The sequence below is a fragment of the Pantherophis guttatus genome, chromosome 2, assembly GCF_059756535.1.
Source record: "Pantherophis guttatus breed Tessera chromosome 2, ASM5975653v1, whole genome shotgun sequence".
Classification (NCBI taxonomy): Eukaryota; Metazoa; Chordata; class Lepidosauria; order Squamata; family Colubridae; genus Pantherophis; species Pantherophis guttatus.
The window spans coordinates 20,782,648-20,804,737 of NC_142064.1; the positions used below are offsets into that span (position 1 = coordinate 20,782,648).

At 39.6% G+C, this 22,090-nt stretch overlaps 1 protein-coding gene across 7 annotated transcripts in view; it reads left to right on the plus strand.

The window, feature by feature from the left end:
• The first annotated feature begins 3,641 nt into the window (after window positions 1-3,641).
• The window catches only part of RAI14 (retinoic acid induced 14), a 117,630-nt gene continuing 99,181 nt past the window's right edge, over window positions 3,642-22,090 (plus strand). For 3 of the 7 annotated variants that reach the window (XM_034442418.3, XM_087888205.1, XM_087888202.1), the window contains exons 1-2: window positions 3,642-4,224; window positions 21,042-21,112. In XM_034442418.3, coding sequence (XP_034298309.2) covers window positions 21,077-21,112 — 36 coding nt within the window. In that variant the 5' untranslated portion in view covers window positions 3,642-4,224; window positions 21,042-21,076. Of the gene's footprint in view, window positions 4,674-17,855; window positions 18,093-21,041; window positions 21,113-22,090 lie in introns of those variants that run through there. The other 4 variants (XM_087888204.1, XM_087888206.1, XM_087888207.1 and 1 more) reach the window with 3 other exon arrangements.

Consider the following 22,090-nt stretch of genomic DNA (forward strand, 5'->3'; position numbering starts at 1 on the left):
GCAGGGTTCAGTCTTTTCCGTCTATAACAAAATGAATACCATTAGCATGTATGAAAATTTTAAATTTAATGGCCGGATATAATAATGTAGAAGCTATTGTATGTAGGGCAATGTGATGAAACATTAATCCTAAAATTTCTAAAAACAATTCCATATGGTTTATCCTGACTAATTCCATGCACTGATTTCAGAGAGATTTGGGCCATGCAGCCCAATACTTATAAAATATCTGTTCAAATGCTTATAAACTACATTTTCAGGCCAATGACCAGTTGTAGCAGCAGTATAAAAACAAACATGAATGCAAAGATACCCACCCCACAAATCTGAAAACAAATTTCACACAGAGCCAACAATGACTACTCAACAATTTTAAGAAAGAAATAGGCTGGCGTCACAAAAGCTGCTCAGCTGAAATGTTCTTGAGCTTTTTTGGGGGGGGGTTGAACTGTGAATGTAATTCACAAGAAGCTTTGCACAATGTGTGAGTCCAGCCAAATAGGACTACCCCACAAGCATGTTAATCTAAATACATGCTGACTGAGGGACTCTGGGAGTTGAAATCTAAATTTGCCAAGTTTGAAAATACTGATCTGAGGGGGTCCATGGTACACTCTGAGCTTGGCTGTTTTCTTGCAGACATTTCATTATCCAAAGTAGGAAACACTTATCAGTGCTCTGCAAGAAAACAATCAAGCTCAGAGAACACCAAGGACCCACCCACCCCTCATTTCAACCCTGAGCTACAAATATTCTCCTTTATTGGTACACTGATCTAAATCCATCAGTCTTCTGCAACTCTCTGTAATCCCCAGCTAAGGTATAAATCAGATTTAAAATACAAATTTTACAGATGAATCAGCACTTGTGGGTGTCATTCCAAACAATACCAAAGAACTCTTATTTCAATGTTTATCACGGTCTCAGCTGCTTTTGTTATTTCTGCAGTCTGGTCTTATGTATGTTTACTTAGAATTAATCCCTACTGATTTAAATAGGAAGTACTACCAGAGGGACGCGGTGGCTCAGTGGCTAAGATGCTGAGCTTGTCGATCAAAAGGTTAGTAGTTCAGCGATTCGAATCCCTAGTGCCGCATAATGGGGTGAGCTCCCATTACTTGTCCCAGCTTCTGTCAACCTAGCAGTTCGAAAGCACGTAAAAATGCAGGTAGAAAAATAGGGTCCATCTTTGGTGGGAAGGTAACAGCGTTCTGTGCGCCTCTGGCGTTTAGTCATGCCAGCCACATGACCACGGAGACGTCTTCGGACAGCGCTGGCTCTTCAGTTTTGAAACGGAGATGAGCACTGCCCCCTAGAGTTGGAAACGACTAGCAGATATGTGCGAGGGGAATTTTTACCTTTACCTTACTACCAAAGCAGGGGTAAAATGCTCCCGGTTCGGACCGGATCACCCGATCCAGTAGTGATGGCGGCGGGTGGTTCAGAGAACCGGTAGCAAAAATCCCTGCGCGCCCCCCACCCATGCCCAGCTGAGCCACACAATCAGAGGCTTTTTTTTTTTTTACTTTTAAAAGCATTTTTTCTACAACTTCTTCTGCCGAAAAAATGCTTTTAAAAGTAAAAAAAAAAAAAAGCCTCTGATGATCACGCGGCTCAGCTGGGATCGCCAGAGGCTTTTCAAAACATTTTTTTCTGCAACCTCTTCCAGGGAAGAGGTGGTTAAAAAAATGCTTTGAAAAGGCTCTGCCGATCAGGCAACACAGCTGGGATTGTGAGATCCTTTTCAAAGCATTTTTTAACCACCTCTTCCCCGGAAGAGGTTGCAGAAAAAAATGCTTTAAAAGTCTCTCTGACAATCCCAGCTGTGTTGCCTGATTGGCAGAGCCTTTTCAAAGCATTTTTTTGCATTTGCAGAAAAAATGCTTTGAAAAGTTTTTTTTTTTTTTTAAAGTTGGCCACGTCCACCCAGTCACATTACCCCCACCACCAAGCCACGCCCACAGAACCGGTAGTAACAAATTTTACATTTCACCCCTGTACCAAAGCTTTGTAATTTATTTGCAGCTATTTATTATTCTGATTTAATCATTCATTAGTTTCAATCCCAGCTTTCCTTCAAAGCAGGAGATTGGAGTGCATAGGGGTCCCCTATTCAATGTTATCCTCACAACAATCCCCTGAGGTAGGTAGAACTAAGATGTGCTTGACCTAAACTTATCTGGGGAGCTTTGACAACTGAGCATGGGCTTGAATCTGGAAATCCAGGATTCTGGTGCAGCACCTTATGGCATCCTGAACTAATTGTCTCATGCCACTTTCCAAATTGAAATCTATCAACAAGGAGAGAAGTCTAATTGAAAATTAATTCCAATACACGTGAACAGGAAAAATAAGTAGTCTTAGAAATGATAATAAACGTATCAAAATGCTGGGCATCTTTTAGGATCAACCATCAACAACAAAGTAAAAAGCAGTCGATAAATGCTTTACAGATAACACTTGGTAGAGTGGCCATGAAGGTTTTGGAGAAGATATTCAAATGCCATGAACCCTAACCCCACGAAGATCAGAATCTGCAAGCTATGGTATTCCCCATGATGCTTTCTAGAAGCAAAAGCTGGAGTTTAAAGGAACCAGATAGAAAAAGTATTGATGTTGGAAGAGACTCCTGAGAATGCCCAGGAGAGCCAAGAAAACAAACCAATGGATCATTGAACAAATCGACCAAGTTCTCACTCGAAGCATAAATGCTCAAGTTCAGATGATCCTAGTTTAGACACATCATCCAAGGACCCAGCTCTCTGGAAAAGACTCCAATGTTGGGAAAGCTGGAAGGAAAGAGAAGGTGACCAGCATCATGGTGGATGGCCTGAGTTACAGTACTGTTGTGGGACACGTTAGGAATAGGGTGAGAGATTATCTTGGAAAAAAATCTGTATGATCACTAGGAGTTGAAAATGATTTAATGACACATGATCAGTCAATCATCTGAACAGCATCAGATTAGGCAAAAGAATAGAGTAGAGTAGAGTAGAGTAGAGTAGAGTAGAGTAGAGTAGAGTAGAGTAGAGTAGGATAGGATAGGATAGGATAGGATAGAATGCAATGCAATGCAATACAATTCTTTATTGGCCAAGTGTGATTGGACACACAAGGAATTTCTTTGGTGCATACACTCTTCAGTGTACATAAAAGATACATTTGTCAAGAATCATAAGGTACAACACTTAATGATAGTCATAGGGTACAAATAAGCAATCAAATCATACTAGGAAATAATATCAATATAAATTGTAAGGATACAAGCAACAAAGTTACAGTCATAAATGGGAGAATAGAATGGAATTTGGAATTGAATAGAATAGAATAGAAGAATAGAAATCAGAATAGAATAGAATGGGATAGAATTGGATTCAGAATAGAATAGAATAGAATAGAATAGAATAGAATAGAATAGAATAGAATAGAATAGAATAGAATAGAATAGAATAGAAATATGGGATAGGATAGGATAGGATAGAATGCATTGGAATATTGGGATGGAATAGAACGGAATAGAACAGAAGTCTTTATTGGCCAAGTGTGATTGGACACACAAGGATTTAAGGCAATTTCGGTGCATGACGACCTGGGCGTTTTTTATCGGCTGAGGTCCAAAGCAGAGGAACGTGGCTTTAGAGGGGTTTTCCCCACCAGCAGAAACGGATTCCCAAGACCTTTGGTGGGGGGGGAGGGGGGTGCCACCATCGCCGCCGGAGTCGCTGAAGTCCAATCTCGATACCCTCCCACCCCCCCCCCTCAAAGCCACGAAGGCTCGGGGTTGAGAGACCGCGCGAAGCACGTGACCCGATCTCCTGTCCGCGAGGCGAGAACCCCAGAGCCGGCGCCACGCGGGTCCCCCGAGGCGGAGCAGCAGCGGCGGCGGCGCCTTTCGCCGCGTCACGTGGTTCCGCCGTGACGTCATCCCCCCGCCCACTCCGGGGCATTTAGAACGCCGGAGAAGTAATTTTCGAGGCTCAGCATATGGGCGCGCGCGCGTGGCTCGGAGCGAACAAGCGAGCAAGCTTGCAAGCAAACGAGCGAGGAGTAGCAACCGCCCCGTAGCAGAAGCGAGCGCCGAGGGGAGGAAGAAGCAACGTGATTCCTACATTTTGCAAGCGACAAATCCGCCTCCTGTGTCCGAAAGCGCCGCTCGGCGGCTCGGGGCTCTGCAGCCGGAACCGGCATCAACTAGCAACAGGGTGCAGCAAATCTTTCTATGGGGTGAGTAGCGTTTGCCAGAACTTTTGGGACGAGCTTCCTCTCCCTGGCTTGAAGATTTTCACAAGTCTTTCGTCCTTCCCCGCCCGCTTTCCTCGCTTTTTTGCCCCCCTTTTGTAGTTGGGAATCTATTTGGGAGAGGAAGCGGGTGGGGTGGGGAGGGAAACCTTGACGGCCCGAGAAGGAGCGAGCGAGGCTATGAATGGCTGCATTGTCTCGCAAGTCCTCGAGAAAAACTGAAGGTGGCTGGAACCGGAGGGGCAGAAAAAGGAGAGGAAGATGCCCGAGCCGGTGCAGTCGTGCAACTAGGCGGAGCCGCCGGTTTCAGGCATTGGCTTTGAACCGGGAATATGAGAAGGGGGAGATGCTCTTTGCTGTAGCTTGGACTACAACTTCCATTATCCCCTGGATCCTGGAAAGCAACGGTGGCGATTGGGGTACAGCGCGTATCGGTAGGCGCAGAGTTCACAGGGGAAAAGGAAAAAAAAAACTTCGTGTTGGATAGAATAGAATTCTTTATTGACCAAGTGTGATTGGACACACAAGGAATTTGTCTTCGGTATATATGCTTTCACTGTACATAAGGAGAATAAAATACATTCACAAGGATAAAAAGATACAACACTTAGTGATAGTCAAGGTTACTAATAAGCTATCAAATCGTTCTAGGAAACAAGTAAAAACAATATAAATTGAAAGATACAAGCAACATGGTTATAGTCATAAGTGGGAAGAGATAGATACTAGTAAGGAAGAGAAGAAGAAGAAGAATAGTAACACAGTCTTAGTAAATTATTTGACAGTGTTGTGGGAATTAGTTGTTACGCAGAGTGATGGCATTTGGGGGAAAAACTGCCCTTGTGTCTAGTTGTTCTGGTGTGCAGTGCTCTATAGCGTTGTTTTGAGGGTAGAAGTTGAAACAATTTATGTCCAGGATGTGAGGGGTGTGTAGATATTTCCACAGCCCTTTTTTTGACTCGTGCAGTATACAAGTCCTCAATGGGAAGAGTACTGCAATGGGAGCGCGCAGACAAGGAGCTTCTTCCCTTTGCTGGGGGTGTGTGTGTGTGGCGAGAGGAGGCCTTCAATTTGAACAGGAGGGGGCGACGTCTGGGTGGGCGAACGAACCCCCCCCTCCCACCGCCAGCGCCTTGGGCTTGAAAGGCGCGCGCTCTCGCCCTTTTGTTCTGTGGCAGTCGAGGCAACAACCTTTGGAGTCCGGGCCGGCAGCGGGGAAAGTTGCTCGGCGGGAAGGGAGGTCGCGCGAGGAAGGGGCTGGCTGCCTCTTCCCACCTCCCTGCTCCTCGACCCACCAAGGGGAGCCTCGCCTCAGAAAGCCCTCCTGGGTGACTCCGGGCAGCCTTTGAGGTTGTTTTTTTCAACCTCCCGCCCGGCCTTCCCTGGAGAATGGGGGCGGGGGAGGGGCTTTTGGAAAAGTTTGACAGCTCCACCAAGTCCCACGTCAATCATAATTCCTGGGGAAGCTTTGAGGCTCCAGGGAAATTCGGATGGATCAGAATAGAGCAAATTTGAAAAAAATTGAGGAGGGACCTTGTAGGGCAGTGGTTCTCAACCTGTGGGTCGGGACCCCTTTGGGGGTCGAACGACCCTTTCACAGGGGTCGCCTAAGACCATCGGAAAACACATATTTTCAATGGTCTTAGGGATAATTTTATGGTTGGGGGTCACCACAACTTGAGGAACTGTATTAAAGGGTCGTGGCATTAGGAAGGTTGAGACCCACTGTTGTAGGGTCTTCTAATCCAACCCCCTGCTCGAACAGGAGACCTCTCTACCATTTCAGACAAGTGGCAGTCCAGTTTCTTCTTAAAAACCTCCAGTGATGAAGCACCCACAACTTCTGAAGGCAAAGCTGTTCCACTGGTTGATTGTCCTCACTGTTTAGGAAAGTTTCTCCTTAATTCCAGGTTGCTTCTCTCCTTGATTAGTTTCCATCCATTGTTTCTTGTCTTGCTTTCTGGTGCTTTGGAAAATAAGTTTGACCACCTCTTCTTTGTGGCAGCTCCTCAAAATGCTGGAATACTGTCATCTTAGCCCTTCTTTTCTCTAGAGTAGCCATACCCAGTTCTTATAACCATTTTCATCTATTTTTGTCTCCTGGCCTTTAAACATCCTCGTTGCTCTTCTCTGCACTTTTTTCCAAAGTCTCAACATCTTTTTTGTAATGTGCCCAAAACTGGATCACTCCAAGATTCAGCATCTCAGGGTGGGCCAAGACAGCCTCAGACCTTTGATTTAATATGTGGGACAGCCCATTCCAGTGAAGGGGTCAGCTCAGCCTAAGGGGATGGTTTATCAGTCCCAGGTTCTAAATTCCTGCCATTTTAATGACTTCTATGCAAACTTTTTTCCCAGGGTGTTTCTTTTGCTGCTGTTGCCGGTTTTTAATTGATTCTGCTTATTGAAACTAGGAAAATATTTGCCATGATGAAAAATATATCCATAAACCCTACAGAGTTTCTGTTCTGGTAAAGCAGAAGAATTCCCCCATCTTTCCTCTCTCTCTCTCTCTGATACACTGTTATAAACCAGCAATGATTGCATGAGAGATTTGTGCTGATTCAGGCTTTCAAAGGGATCCTCATTTCATTAAGACTTTGGTGACTTTTAGGAGCAGCTGTAATCTCTAATCTTGGGGACCATGACCTGGAGAATCTCCATAGACACTAATCTTGGGGAGTTCCTGTTTTCTTACCGTACACAGAAGCAATGTGAGCAGGAGAGTCATAACCTATTTAATCATGTTTTGTATGATATGCATATATCTTTCCAGAATACTTTTCACTTTCCTTTCCTAGATCCAAATATTTACAAGGAAGTATATAGTGGTTCCTTATACAGGTAGTCCTTGATTTACAATTGTAATTGAGCCTAACAATTATCATAAAATGGGCTACCATGTGACCAGACCTGTTTTTAAGACCTTGACATTAACTCAACCAAATGTTCACTATGTGCAGTTTTTGCCAGAAACTGGAAGTAAATATACCAGTTTCTGGCTAAACGGTGTTGTAAATTGCAACCATGGGGCACTACAAATGGGCATAAATGCAGGCTGAGCACCCAAAATCTGGTCACATGACTGGGAGGGCAATGTTGCAACTTTGAAACCAAATCTTAAGTTCCATTTGTGGGGGTGGGGGTGGCATCAGAATGTGGAATGGTTGCTAAGCAACTAGTCATAAGTTGAGATGTACCCATAGCCTGGGTACATGTAGAGTTTGGTTTGTGGAATAAACCACAACATCTGGATTCACAAAACCTGGAAGCCACGCTAGGAATGAAGTGTAAATTCAACCAATTTCTTTGATTCCAAGTCTATTGAGGCAGGAGAAAATTCTCTCCAGTTTTCCCCCATGGCTATTAAATGCCAGCGGAGGTGCTGCTGGTACGTTTTTTTGTAAAGCAAATTCTTGAAGGCTGCTGTGTTAATTGAGGACACAATTGCATCGCTTTCAACCATCCTTTCATTTTGCATTTCATGGTTGGCAAGTACAGTAGCTCAAAGTGACAGCAAAGCTAAAAGGAAGTTTGTTTGGAAGAGTGTTGTTCAAAATACAGAGCTTCTGATGGTAACTTGAAGTTGCAACACACCCGTCCATAGTGGACCAGAGGACAATTGGTGATTGTATTTATTCTCACTTGTTTTTTTTCTTTAAAGTAGGCTTTATTCATTTTGAGGAGAAGGGGTGCTTTTCTCCCTAGCTTGCATTTCCTTTCCGGTTATTTTATTGAATTATTCCTCAAGTGGCTGGAGTATCTAAATGTTCATGTGTGTTGAACCTTCTAATAAACTAAGTTTTTCTGATTAAAAAAAATCTACATCTATGAATGCAAAAAGGTGGGTTGGAAAGATGATTCATTGTGTATAAAAAGCAGCTTTTCTGATATTGCTGCTACTCTGTAATTGGCAAAGCATTTTTAATTGCTTTGGAAACTACAGGTAGTTCTTGGCTTAACACTGTAATGAAGCCCAGGTTCTCCAACATAAGTCACGATGGTCATAAATCAAGGCACCCACATGACTGATCCAATTTTTGCAGCAGTCATGAAGCGAATACTGCTGTTATTAAGTGAGCCCGTTGATTCCTATGGCCATTTCTGTTCAAAAGCAGTGTAATTTGCATTATGTAATGCAGTCATGTGACTATGGGGATGCCACTCTGGAACTATGTCATAAGTACCTTTAGGAGAGGGGTAACTTTGAACATCACTAAGCAACCAGTCATTAAGTGAGGACTTCCTATATACTGCCTCTGAAATGGCATACGAACTTTGTAAATGAATAGATTCAGGAATATTGTCTTTTTAAGAGAGGGGCTGAAATTATAGGAGTTAGTTTGAATGACTCTCCTTTTGCTGTCCTTTGAGTCAACCATTACTTCATTCAAAAATTGTAATCAGATGCAAATTTACTCTAAAGAAATTACAGAAATATAGTATGTGCATGAACCTGTTAAACCTAACCATTTTAAGTTGGTGCAGCTTTATCTTATTTGGTTACACTTGATTTATTCATTAGATAAACAACCTGTTTTTTCTTCCAGAGGTTCAGGATAGTTGCCTCTTCTAATATTATTCCCCACAACAACAGTTTTTGAGATATGTTATACAAAAGATAGTGTCTAAACCAATGTGTGGGGTTTTTTTGGCTTTGCACAGTGTGTAAATGTAACCAATTATGATTTTATCAGAAGACCACAGTTTTAAAAATTGTGGCTTAGCTACACTGTCACATGTGAACTGCATGTGGACTTGGAGCTCGGTTTCCTAGTTCCAGTTTAATACCTGATCTTCCATAAAACTGATGTTCATATTTCTCTGAATTACACAAAGCAAAGACCCTTATAATGTTGTTGAGTAGTTGTCTGTGGGGCTTGTGTACTTTACAAAAGAATTTTGTTCATTTTGACAGTGCTGATGTAGAAGAAATCCCTTGGACAATTCTTTTATTTCTAGACTTTGAATATTTCTTTTTCTCTGATTGAAAGAAAGTAGCTTACAAGTTCTACAGAAAAGAAACCTGCTCAGCTGGAATCATTTCCCTTTCCCAAGCGATAAGTCCCAATTGTCCTGTTCAAAGAATTGTAGAAATTGGCTTTTTACTGATCTTTACTATATTTTTATAGTTATTTACTTATCAGACTTAGCTGATGTCAAAATGTTAAGCAGGAGTAGACCTTGTTAGTATTTTGTTAAGCAGGAATAACCCTTGTTACTACTTGAATGACAAGCTAGAAGTGTAGATTAGATTAAGACAGGGCTGTCAAACTCAAATGCAGCCCACAATGTGGTTGGATCTGGCCCACAAGGCTGTCCTGGAAAATGTAAGGGGTCGGCCCGCGTTGCTTCGGTCCAGTCTACCCAATGCAGCTTTGGCCTTGTCTACCCAATGCAAAGAAGAAATATTAGAAGAAATACATTCTTGAAGAGGATAGCAGTAAATTGCGTATTTATTATCGAGAATACAGTATGGCTACATCCATATATTTGGAGACGATTTAAACTCAATAGAAACTTTACCTATTGGGCTTGCAGGCTTTTTAATCTAATGGGCAAGATATAGAGTAATTAAAGTTTGTTCATTAGCCTTGACTGGATTTATACTGTGTATTGAGAAGAGCATCAGAAGCCCAAATTCTTTGATTAATAACAAGCATTATAATAACAAGGATTATATCTGTTTTACAGATATTGCTTGTCTACAATTTATATTACAGTATTGTCATCTTCTGACAACAGCTGTTTTTTAGCCAGTCCACACATTCAGTCAACATCAAAATTGTGCATGTGCTTGCAACATGTGATAATGTTTCCAGAATGGAGAATCTCTAACAGTTTAGGGCAGTTTAAGTTGTTCAGTATTATACAGTTACAGTAAGATAGATGCCCAACCTTGTGCCCTCTGAAAATACTGTATCCTTGTGATGGTTAATAATCTTAGGAGTTGAAATCCGGCATTTTAGGAGAACCAGATTGGGGACGGAAGAACTATAGTATAAGTGATAAAGAAAAGGTAATTTCAGCTGTATCAGTATAATGTCAACATATTTGGTGTATAATACTTTATAATGGCCAGAGTTGAACCAGATTTATTTAACTTTTTATTCCCCTTAGTGTGGGCAATCATTAGTGGGGTCTTAAAAACTTACAAAATCAAATTATATACACTACACTAAATTATATAGATTGGATGACTTCATAGCAACTTTAATAAAATATAAAATAATATTTTTTTTGTTCTGTTCAACTTCAATCATGTCTGATTCAGGGACAAATCCCAGCAGTTTTCCTGGCAAGGTTTTTCATTGGCAAAGTTGCCATTGCCTCCTTCCCAAGGCTAGGAAAAAGTGGCTGGCTCAAGTTACGCAGCTGAGTGTGCCTAAGACAGACTAGAATTCATGGTCTCCTAGTTTCTAATCTCATGCCTTAACCGCTACACCGAATTGGCTCTTACAATAACAATATCCAAATTAAAAAAAAATATAGAAATGGTCATAGTTGCCTTCTATGAGTTTCTGCGTTCCAGAGGGTTGGAAGTTCATCCCTCATGCTGGGAATTAAAATCCAGTACATTTTTAGGTTGCAGAATTCTGTCTTAAAGATCTCTTCCCTATCCTCGCTTAAGTAGGGAACCATCTGATATAACTGAAAATAAACACTGTCCAACTTATATGGCCCACATGAAGAGTAGGCGTAGAAGAGAATTTGGTGCTGCATGTTATATTTGACAAGCTTGGAAATTTAGGCTGGCAAAGGAGCTGTGTTAGCGCAAGAACAAGCCCAGGGCGAATTGATGGAACCACCCACTGGCAGCAGATCTTAACTGGTTTAAGATTCATTACAAGAATTATCCTTTAATATCAACTCAAAATGAAAGCAGCGTTGGAGGTATTGAAAATATTTTGGCATATTCTATACTCAGATTTTTTATATGGGCAATCATGGTGTGTCTGCATATATGGAGTAAAGTTGCTTGCTTAGAATGTATTTCTTAGACTGATATCATATCTACTGTACCTTGAACCTACTAGGAGTTGTGGTTCTGTTTAAGTGGCTTTGCCCAATTCACTTTCTCCTTGCAACAATCTTGTGAGGAAAGTTAGGCTGAGAGAACATGGGTCTGCCATGATGCTGCTTCTATTAGAATAGAATAGAATAGGAATAGGAATAGGAATAGGAATAGGAACAGAGCAGAGCAGAGCAGAACAGAACAGAACAGAACAGAACAGAACAGAACAGAACAGAACAGAATTTTTTATTGGCCAAGTGTGATTGGACACACAAGGAATTTGTCTTGGTGCATATGCTCTCAGTGTACATAAAAGAAAAGATACGTTCATCAAGAATCATAAGGAACAATACTTAATGATAGTCATAGGGTACAAATAAGCAATCGGGAAACAATATCAATATAAATTGTATCGTAAGGATACAAGCAACAAAGTTAGTCATACAGTCATAAATGGAAGGAGATGGGTGGTGGGAACGAGAAGATTAATAGTAGTGCAGACTTAGTAAATAGTTTGATAAATTAATGGATAGAAAGCACATGACTTGTACATGATATTGAATGGCCTAGCTGTAATGGGAATTTAAAATATATTCTGTAAGTTTCCTAAACAATGGCTTTGAGATATGAACCTGTTTAGATATGGCCAGGAAAGCATTTCCTGCTAGTTTCAAAATATAGCTCAAATAATATAGCAGAGAAAAATATAGTAAATGGGGGCGATTTATTACTGCAAGATCATCAGATTTCAGCTCCTCCTCTTCTGGAATATTCCAGCAGATCATAAGACCTCTGCAATTAATCTGCTTTTTCCTCCTACTGAGTTCTTTACCTTTTGTGTTTTGTCTTCCAGATAATCCCTACTCTTGGGTTTATAGACTTGTTATTGACCTTGTAAAGCTCTGGGAATTCTTCCTCTTTTTGTGACTGATGAGAATAAAAATGTTTAATAATAACCTTCCTCAACTTAGTGCCACTGGTTACCCTATGTGCAGCAAAAAAAAAATCTGGATCACATTAGGGGAAGATGTTATATTGATCGCCAAGAGGCAGGCATCATGTGACCAGGTTCATCCTCTTTGGGATTCATCAGATGTCAGTAGCCAGATGTTATTCTATGGATTCAAACCCTCTCCTGGGAATTGAACTCACAGATGGTTGCATTTTAGATGACAAAATACAGCACATTAGCTTTCGAATCTATTTAGGCCCTGATGGTCAGTATTTGCAGGAGAGAATATACAGAAAGCCTTGAAATAGTATACAGATAAGTCCTTGACTTACGACCACAGTTGGAATTAGAATTTCCATTGCTAAGCAAGGTGGTTGCTAAGTGAGTTGTATCCAATTTTACTATGTTTGTTAAGCGAATCGTTGCTATTGTTAAATGAACCATGCAGTCATTAAGTGATTCCAGCTTTCCCCATTGACTTTGCTTGTTGTAAGCTGGCTAGAAAGTTTGCAAATGATGATTATGTGGCACAGTGCAAATGTTGTAAATGCATGCCAGGCATCTAAATTTTAACCACAGGACAGTCATAAGTCACTTTTTTCACTGCTGTTGTTGCTTCAAACACTTGCTAAACAAGTGGTCGTAAGTCAAGGACTACTGGTACACTGAAATCAAGGAAATGCAATTTTATGTCATGTCCCCATGTATACCAGATGCATCATGTGGAGACTGAACTTCTGTTTTGCCTCAGCAATAATGCTGTGGAATTTTTGTGTAAATCACCGAGAAATAAAAAATGTGATTTTATGACTGTGTGCTTTTCTCAAATAGATAGAGGAACAATTGCATCAGAGCCTCACTGGATATTTGCTCTTGTTCCTGGTTGTGTGGTTATGTTTTACGTTTTATACATCTTTCCCAGTTCTCCGTTTCCAGTGTTCCCAAGGCTGTTTTATATTTTGGATCTGAATTTTAAAATGTTAATTTGTTACTATGTTCCCATTTCCTTAATTTCTTTATGTGCTTCTTATGCCTCATTTGCATTTCTGTGAAGGAATGATGTGCAACAACTTTATGATGTATGTTTAATAGACTTCTGAGTCAGTGCACATAGGTATCCAGGATAAGTCACAGTGACGTCACATAATTGCTCAAATGATGTAAATTATGTCATTTGCATGAGTTGTAACCTGTCAGTTGTCTGTTGACGTTATGATATGCGATGCTGATAGATGTTTCTGTGGGAGGAATTTTCTTTCTGAAAGCACAATAACTGTATGATCATTTAGGAATATTGTTTGGAGATGTGATTATCTTAATCTGACCTTTTCCAACTTGTCATTTTCCAAATATTTTGGGCTTTCACCACTGATAAGATCTCAACTGACATGATCCCTGGTTGTGCTGCTACAGGATTATTGTTGTTATTGATAATTCGTGTATGCCACCTTTCAGAAACAAGATTTTCTAGAGGCAGTTTGCAAATGAGCTTAAATTGCAATTTTAGGAGCTGATATCCATTGTTTTGGGAAGGTGCCAGGCTCGGAAAGATTGATTTTATCTACTTTAATGGAACCTATTTCCAGATTGGCTGTTTTACTTCATTTTCAAAGAAAATGTATTTGAATTTGAGTAGATGATAAGGATAGCTTGCTTTTCTCTTTAACTGAAAAAAGTCTTGTATTTTCTCTAATGTAATGATACTGGTGCTAGGTTTTTAAGGGCTCAAGTCTATAGAAATACCCATTGACGAGTTGTTCTAATGTAATCAGTTTTTTCACGCTTGATTGTTCTCGAATGCTAAGGATTACAATATTTCATTTTCTTTGGCAAGTGCACATTTGCCCTGCTTCAGCACAACTCATAGCCTGATCCTATCTCCAGAAATACTGCCAGAATTGAATTCTTTAAAAGCCTCTCCCTAATGCACACAGAAAAATCTATCCTCTTATTGTTTTAAAAAGGCTTTTTTCTGTAGCAAGAGGATCATGGGAATTGTGAAGCACTAATTTTCTTGTCTCTGCAGTGGGAAGGTATGGAAATTGTGCAGGTTAATCTTGGTTATACAGGTAGCCCTCGACTTATGACCACAGTTGAACCAAAATTTCTGTTGCTAAGCCAGACAGTTGTTAAATGAGTTTTGCCCAAATGACTGTAGGGATGCTACAATAGTCAGAAATGTGAAAACCAGTCAGAAGTCCCTTTTCCCCATGCTATTGTAATTCTGAGTGGTCATTGAATGAAAGTCAAGGGCTACCTGTATAATGCCACCAGCTTGGAAATCTGATGTTCTTCCAGTTGATTAAGAAATCACTCTTATTATGGACATGCAACATGCATTGCAAAAACACAGGTTTTGGGTGTGCACTCAGGGTGTGTCCTCCTCCAGGTAGTTTTTGACTTACAACCTACCTGAAAAAAGAGACTTACCACCTGGATCTGAAGTTCCGACAGTTGTTGCACCATCCCAACCAGTGCGGTCTCTGACTACACTTCAGGTGCTTAGTAACACAGCTGCACTTAAGGCTGTTTACAGCATCCTATAGTCACGTAATTGCATTTTACAATGGTTTTGTTGAAAACTAGCACTTCCGGTTTTCAGTAAAACCATGTCATAATCAACAATGGGTTCACTTAACCCCACTGTTTGCACTTACAGCCCCCATATTTGTTTAATGAGCACAAAAAATGTAAAAAGTGTGTGTTATAATTTTACAATTATGACTTACAACTTGGCAGGTTCCATTATAATTGTAACTTGAGGACCTGTATACAGAAAAAGGGCTGCAAGACCTCGAAAGGACAATTACATATTGTTGGATTTTAGTTTTACCATTCCTGCAGATCTTTCGAATTTCAATTTTACTTTTCAGAACAGTAACAATTAATTTATATTGAGAAGATGAAGCAGGTGTTGCGTAAATCTGGTTCCTATGTCTTAGGGCTATTAAGCTACTAAGAAGCTTCTGCCTTTATTATTATTATTTTTTTTTTCTGGAACAGCTCGCCCCAACTGCATATGTGACTCCCAAGCCCGCTTTTTTTTACATACTCTACAATTGCATCACCTAAAATAGCAATATCAACTGTATTTACATTTCTTCCTTCCAGAATTTTGGAAATGTTTTGACTTCAGCATAGCCTGTTGAAGTTTAAAACACTTACAGCACTGTTGGATTTTAATTTCAAAGCAAAGAAACTTTGTCAAACTTGAAAAGTGCCGAACTGAACATTTTGCGTGCTCCTCATTGGAAGAACCCCATGTCTTTCCTCAAAATCTTGAGAATTTTTTCTTTCCCCCTTGGTTACCCTTTTTAGGATAGCTCATGATTGGCACCCTGCTTCATGGGAGCTGTGAATGCTAAGTGCAGGCTTTAGCCTAGGGCTAAATAAAATAATAATAAATAAAATCTGCAAAGAGTGGGGAAAGATCTCCAGATTTTTTTTATTTTTTATTTTTATTTTTTTATTTTGATTTATATGCCGCCCTTCTCCGAAGACTCAGGGCTTCAGATTGATTCCCACCCCACCACAACTATTGGCCAAACATGCTGATCTGTGCAAATGTCTAACTTTGCAGTAAACCCATTAAAAAGCATTTGTTTTCCCCCCTCTGCTAAGGAGGCAAGGCATGTTTTGCTGTTGTTTGACAATATGTTGTTTTAGTTGCAGAACATGTTTTTCTGCCTGCCTCCCTAGATCCACTACTGTTCTCCGTTAGAAAAGCTCTCTACAAACAGGTAAAAAAAAAAGATCTCTAGAGAGTCCTGTCTGTCCAAGTACAATATCAGACCACATAGGTAAATAATTAGAAGTGCTTTAGGGCAGATTCCTTCTTGGCATCCAGCATGATAACAAAGAGGAACTTCATGGGAGGTATAGAGAGAGCTGCCCATCTCCTCTACCGTTTTCATTTTCCTACATGAAAGTCACTGAATCAGTGTTTCTCAGTCTTGGCAACTTGCATGGACTTCAACTCCCAGAATTCTTCTGCTGGCCAAGATTGAAACACCCTGTGCTGTATTACTGCTTGATGTCAGCTAATAAGGATCTGCAGAATTGAACATCTGCTTTATAGGTGGCATCTACCATCAGGGACATTAGCAAAGATGTATGAAAATTCATCAGCTAAATGAAAAATGAAGCGATCCTTACAGATGAAAGTGTCATTAAAAAATATTAGAATGTGCTGAGATGGACAGATTAACACTTAAAATAAAGGAAAAGGAAGAAACAGAATACTTTTTGACATGGGACTTGTTTTACCAATGGTTAATTAACGGAATCAGAGATTAGAATCTAAAAAGATCCAAAGAATTTTTGTATTGAAAACTTTGTAAGATAGCTAAATTAATTGTATTACTATTTTGCAATTATTATTGATATATTTATTATGTTTATAATGTTGATCAATATGGCATTTCTACTTAACATTAATTGTGCCCAGATAACACGCTGTTCAGATAGATATGGAATTTTTTATGTGATATAAAATGTATTAATAAAACATATATTATATTATTTTATATATATATATATATATATCTTCATCTTCATCAATGATTTGGATGAGATGATAGATTGAAAACTCATCAAATTTGTAGATAACACCAAGCTGGCAGGAATAGCCAACACTCCAGAAGATAGGCTTAAGATACAGAAGGATCTTGACAGACTTGAACATTAGGTGCTATCTAACAAAATGAAATTCAATGGTGAAAAAACTAAGGTTCTAAATTTAGGCAAGAAAACCAAATGCACAGGTATAGTCTAGGTGGTATCTGGCTCAATAGTAGTAACTGTGAGAGGGATCTTGGAGTCCTAGTGGACAACCATTTAAATATGAGCCAGCAGTGTGCTGCAGCTGCCAAAAAAGCCAACACAGTTCTAGGCTGCATAAACTGCATAACACCTGAAGTGTTAATACCACTGTATAATGCCTTGGTAAGGCCACACTTGGAATACTGCATCCAGTTTTGGTCGCTACAAGGTAAAAAAAAAGATGTTGAGACTCTAGAAAGACTGCAGAGAAGAGCAACAAAGTTGATTAGGAGACAGGAGGCTAAAACATATAAAGAATGGTTGCTGGAATTTGGGTATGTCTAGTTTAATGAAAAGAAGGACTTATTGCTGGTTTTCAGCAAAACTGGCTTATAGCAAACCTTTGGTTTGCTTAACGACTGTTGCTTTATTTAACCACCACAAAAAAGATGATCAATGGGTTAGTCGTGTAGGTGACCTGCCTTACAACTATCATGACTTACAACCACAATGGGCAGGCTCCATTATGGTTGTAAGTTAAGTACTACCTGTATTCAGGTACCACTCATAAAGTACAGACTGTTTTATATATAAAAACAAACTTGAGAATATAGTATGTATTTGCTCTGCAAAACAGCTGAATCTTCTTGCAAACATTCATTTTTTGATGTATTAAAAATCCAGAAAGTTCCAGGACCACTTTCCAAGTGCTCTTTCCTTCTCTTAGAGGTCACTTGGCGCCCACACACAAAAAGCTTACAAGGTTTTTAGTTTCACTGAATTATCCTTGTTGGTTTTGCAACTCATGAATAAATGTTTTCCTTGCCAAGTAGCACTTGACTGGTTTGGTGTGTTTAACAATGCAGGATTTTATTTTTTGTTTTTCAGAGAGGAACAGGACTAACCTCTGGCTAAAGGCATTTGCAATGATTGTGCAATGAACAAATCAGTTCTTTTGACACACAGCTTGTGTCATGTTACTCCTATTTGCAATTTTTGAAGCTTGCCTATATACATTCAGCTCTGCAAAAGCGCACCATGATCTCCAGATTTTATTCCAGTTGATGAATAGACAGCACAAAGCTGCCATTCTATAGTATACTCCTTGGTTTTGGAGCCAAAATGGTATTGACTTCCATATTTTTTTAAGTGAAATGTATGTGTGAAATACAGTTAATACTTGATCACAATTGAGTTCAACATTTCTGTTGCTAAGCAAGACAGTAAAGTGAGTTTTGCCCCATTTTACGACCATTCTTGTCATAGTTGTTAAGTGAATCACCACAGTTGTTAAGTTAGTAACATGGTTGTTAAGTGAACCTGGCTTCCCCGTTGCCTTTGCTTGTCAGAAGGTCACAAAAGATGATCACATGACTTAGGGACACTGCAACCCAGAGGTGAAATGCTCCCGGTTCGGACCAGATCGCCCGATCCAGTAGCGATGGCGGCAGGTGGTTCAGAGAACCAGTACCAAAAATCCCTGCCCCCCCCATGTCCAGCTGAGCTGCGCGATCATCAGAGGCATTTTTTTTATTTTTAAAAGCATTTTTTCTACAACCTCTTCGGCCGAAAAAATGCTTTTAAAAGTAAAAAAAAAAAAAGCCTCTGATGATCGCGCGGCTCAGCTGGGTCGTCAGAGGCTTTTAAAAGCATTTTTTCTACAACCTCTTAAGGTAAGTAGAAAAAATGCTTTCAAAAGTAAAAAAAAAAAAGTTGGCCACACCCACCCAGTCACATTACCCCCACCATCAAGCCACGCCCACAGAACCGGTAATAACAAATTGTACATTTCACCACTGCTGCAACCCTCATAAATACATGCCAGTTGCCAAGTGTCCGAATTCTGATTGCATGATCATGAGAATGCTGCAGCGGTCGTAGGTGAAAAATGGCCATAAGTTACTTTTTCAGTGTCGTCGCAACTTCGAATGGTCACTAACTGAATGGTTGTAAGTCCAGGACTACCTGGATGATTAATACAAATAGAGCCGCTATTATTTTCACAACCACTGGATACATTTCTCCCTTCTGCAAGTGTAGACATTGTTTTGCTTCTTTCTGAAGCTTTAAGGGACCCCTTTCCACACTAGATGGCATCTGCCAGATTGCATGTTAATTGTCAATTTTCTAAAACCTGGCTGAAATTTCACAACATTTCAGTGTTTTATGCCCATTGTTCAGGGAAAATTGTTGCTTAAAAAGTCAATCTTAAAGTGATTTTTAAAGTACTTTTTTTGTCTTTTGAGTGGGATAGGCAAGAATAAAGCTTTTTGGGGGGAAGAGGTTTACACATTTTATATCTTACATATATTTTTTTTAAAAAATAGAAAGCAGTGGCACTGGTTTTGCAGGGGAGAGTTTCAAGAACTGCATAGGTTTTTTGGGGGTGGGGGAGGAGATTTTTGGCAAGTCACAAGTTGCCTACTTCCGGCATCACTTTATTTGATAGAGGTGTCTCTGCAAACTCAAAATTGTGTATTGTGCATTCTCAAAATTACCATATTTGACATGCATATTCAGAGGGATGGCAAGGTTAGCTTTGTGCACTATGAGACCCTATCCCAAATACAGAAAGCCTATTGATAAAAGAAGTTGGGGGAATTATACAGTACTTAATTCTCTTGTGTTATTATCTGTAACTGTGCAGTTGTAAAGATTTAAAGATCTTGCCTTGGCCCCCAAAGGGAGGTATCAGGGTAGTATATTTAAAAATGAGACATTCAAAAAGGCCATGTAAAGTCTAGTCCCAATACATTAACCCAATACAGCTAAGAAAGCCCAAATGTAAAATGTCTAGATGAATTAAACTGCCAACGTAAGCAGAAGTTAATATTTCTCAAGGTGCAAATACGTGTTTATTTCCTATACTCTAAAATGAAAAATGATTGGGAAAAGGGACTCCTTCTTGAGAGCTATGCATTTCTGAGCAACAAACCTTTCAGCAACAATTATTGTTCAATGGGCACCTAGGGCCTAGGTTTCCATTTTGGGAATCTTATCTTTAGAATACCAGATATCTTCTGATCTGCTATAAAATACTCTTTTCATGTTTCTCAAGTCATAAATCTCATCTGTTTCGGCCTAGAGCTGTTGAATGCAATTCCATCCAGGACAGGTGACATATTCATAGATGAAATGGCCTAAGTGGACATATAGTATGTTCTTTGGTTACACACGGAACAGTTATTTATGACTTTCCATTCTTTACTAGAACAGCTTTCCCAACTTGGCAATTTCAGCAGCTGTTAGAATGCAGAGTATGTGCCTTGCTGGGGCATTCTGGGAGCTGGTAGTCCTAGTATTTGTAGAAGGCATTAGTTAGAGCAAAAATGTGCTGGAAGTTTTGTTTAAATAAGAAAAGTTCATTATGATCATGTGATGTGCCCAGGAGATGCTATTGTGGGAGAAAAGCCTTGGCCATGCTAAGTTGTGGCTGCAAAGGACATACCCTTAGCTGACAAGGAAGCAGCCAAGTTGGGCGTGTTGTAAAGTACATTCTGCTTCAATTGAACAAGATAAGAAAAGGCAGGCCTTGCTGTGGGATGAATCACTGTAGGCAACTAACCCTCTAGCGTGGCCTATAAAACCAATGAATACTTTACAAGGCATGTTATTAAATGCATTTCACCTTGATGGGGATATAAAAAACCATTCTGTTAGAGGTTTCATTATTTTACACAGACAATATATTCTTTACTGCTTTGGAGAACAATGCCAAAGGGTTGTAATCACAAAAGAAGATTGTGCATTTTTCTTGCTGGATTAAAAAAAATGGCTAGAGCAAAAGGTGGGAGATTATGTCATACTTATTCAGCTTTGCTATAAGTACTTTGAAAATGCACATGTAAAAGTAGATCCTTTTCTCCATTGTTGCACAGAAAAGTCAGCGTGTATAATTTTCTTTGCTATTTAATGTAATAGGTGAAATTGAATAATAGATTTGGGTATCATTTTTGCCTAAACTTAACTGTATATTCCATTTAAGAAAACGAAGCTGATGCTCATTAAATTTCAACCAAATGTAGCTGGAAACATACATATTCTTTATACCTCTGTTTTTTTCTCCCTACATAGGTGCTGAAAGTGTGTAAGATTTGAATGGAAAAAACATGAAGAGTTTGAAAGCCAAGTTCAGGAAGAGTGATGTAAGTATTCAGTGGCTCAGTTTGGCTAACTCTCATCTGTTTTCACTTCCATTCCACATTCTTTTGCTTCCAAGATGATAAAACCAAAGGTTAATAAACTACAAGGGCAGGAGTGGCAAAGCTTGTAAAAGGATACTGGAAGGAGTAATAGGATGACAAATTGCTTCTGTTCTACACAAATATTATGAATTAATTGTTAGGATGAAATCATGGGCCACCTAGCCAACTTTTTTTTTTTTTTTGAGTTGATCTCAAAAAGCTTAACTGCATCAGACCTGGTTAATTTTTGAGCAGGAGACTTAGCTGACATGGAAGCAATCAAAGAAACACAGGACTGAGAAAGCCGTTTCTATATTGTTGCCAAAAAAATCTGTATCCACCAAGAATGAGACTTTTATTGGAGAGTGCATAAGTTACATTTGTCTTGAGGTGTGAAAAAGATGTATTTGTGTTGGCTTGAATAACTCAGCAAACTAGGATTTCCCTTTAAACTAATCCACTTCATTAATTAAACTGAAAAAAGCTACTATTGCTCAGCTGAACTTTGCTACCCATCACACCAGGATAAAGTCTTAACTATTGAGGACTGCATGTTTGAGGAAGGATTATAAAGTCCTTCTCTATATACAGTCTATAGTGTATAGATTGTATAATGCATGTGCATTAAAGGTATCAGTGTGATACCTTTAACCAGGGAGAAAGTCTTCTATTTGAATCCCTGAAAAACTCCTGCATTTCAACAGCCCACAATTGGTTGAGTCTCCTCATCTTGTTTACTCTTAACTCATGGTGTACCAGTCATAATGGATGATTCTCGGTCCAAGCCAAGTGCAAGACGCAATAGCTTAACTTCGTTTCTGAATTCATTTGCATCTGGGTCACTCCCATTAGGCTTCTCTGGATTATTTTAAATGAAGAGCAGGAGTTACATATTTAAAAGTTATGCAGAAAAAACTACATTGGTAGAAGACCATATTT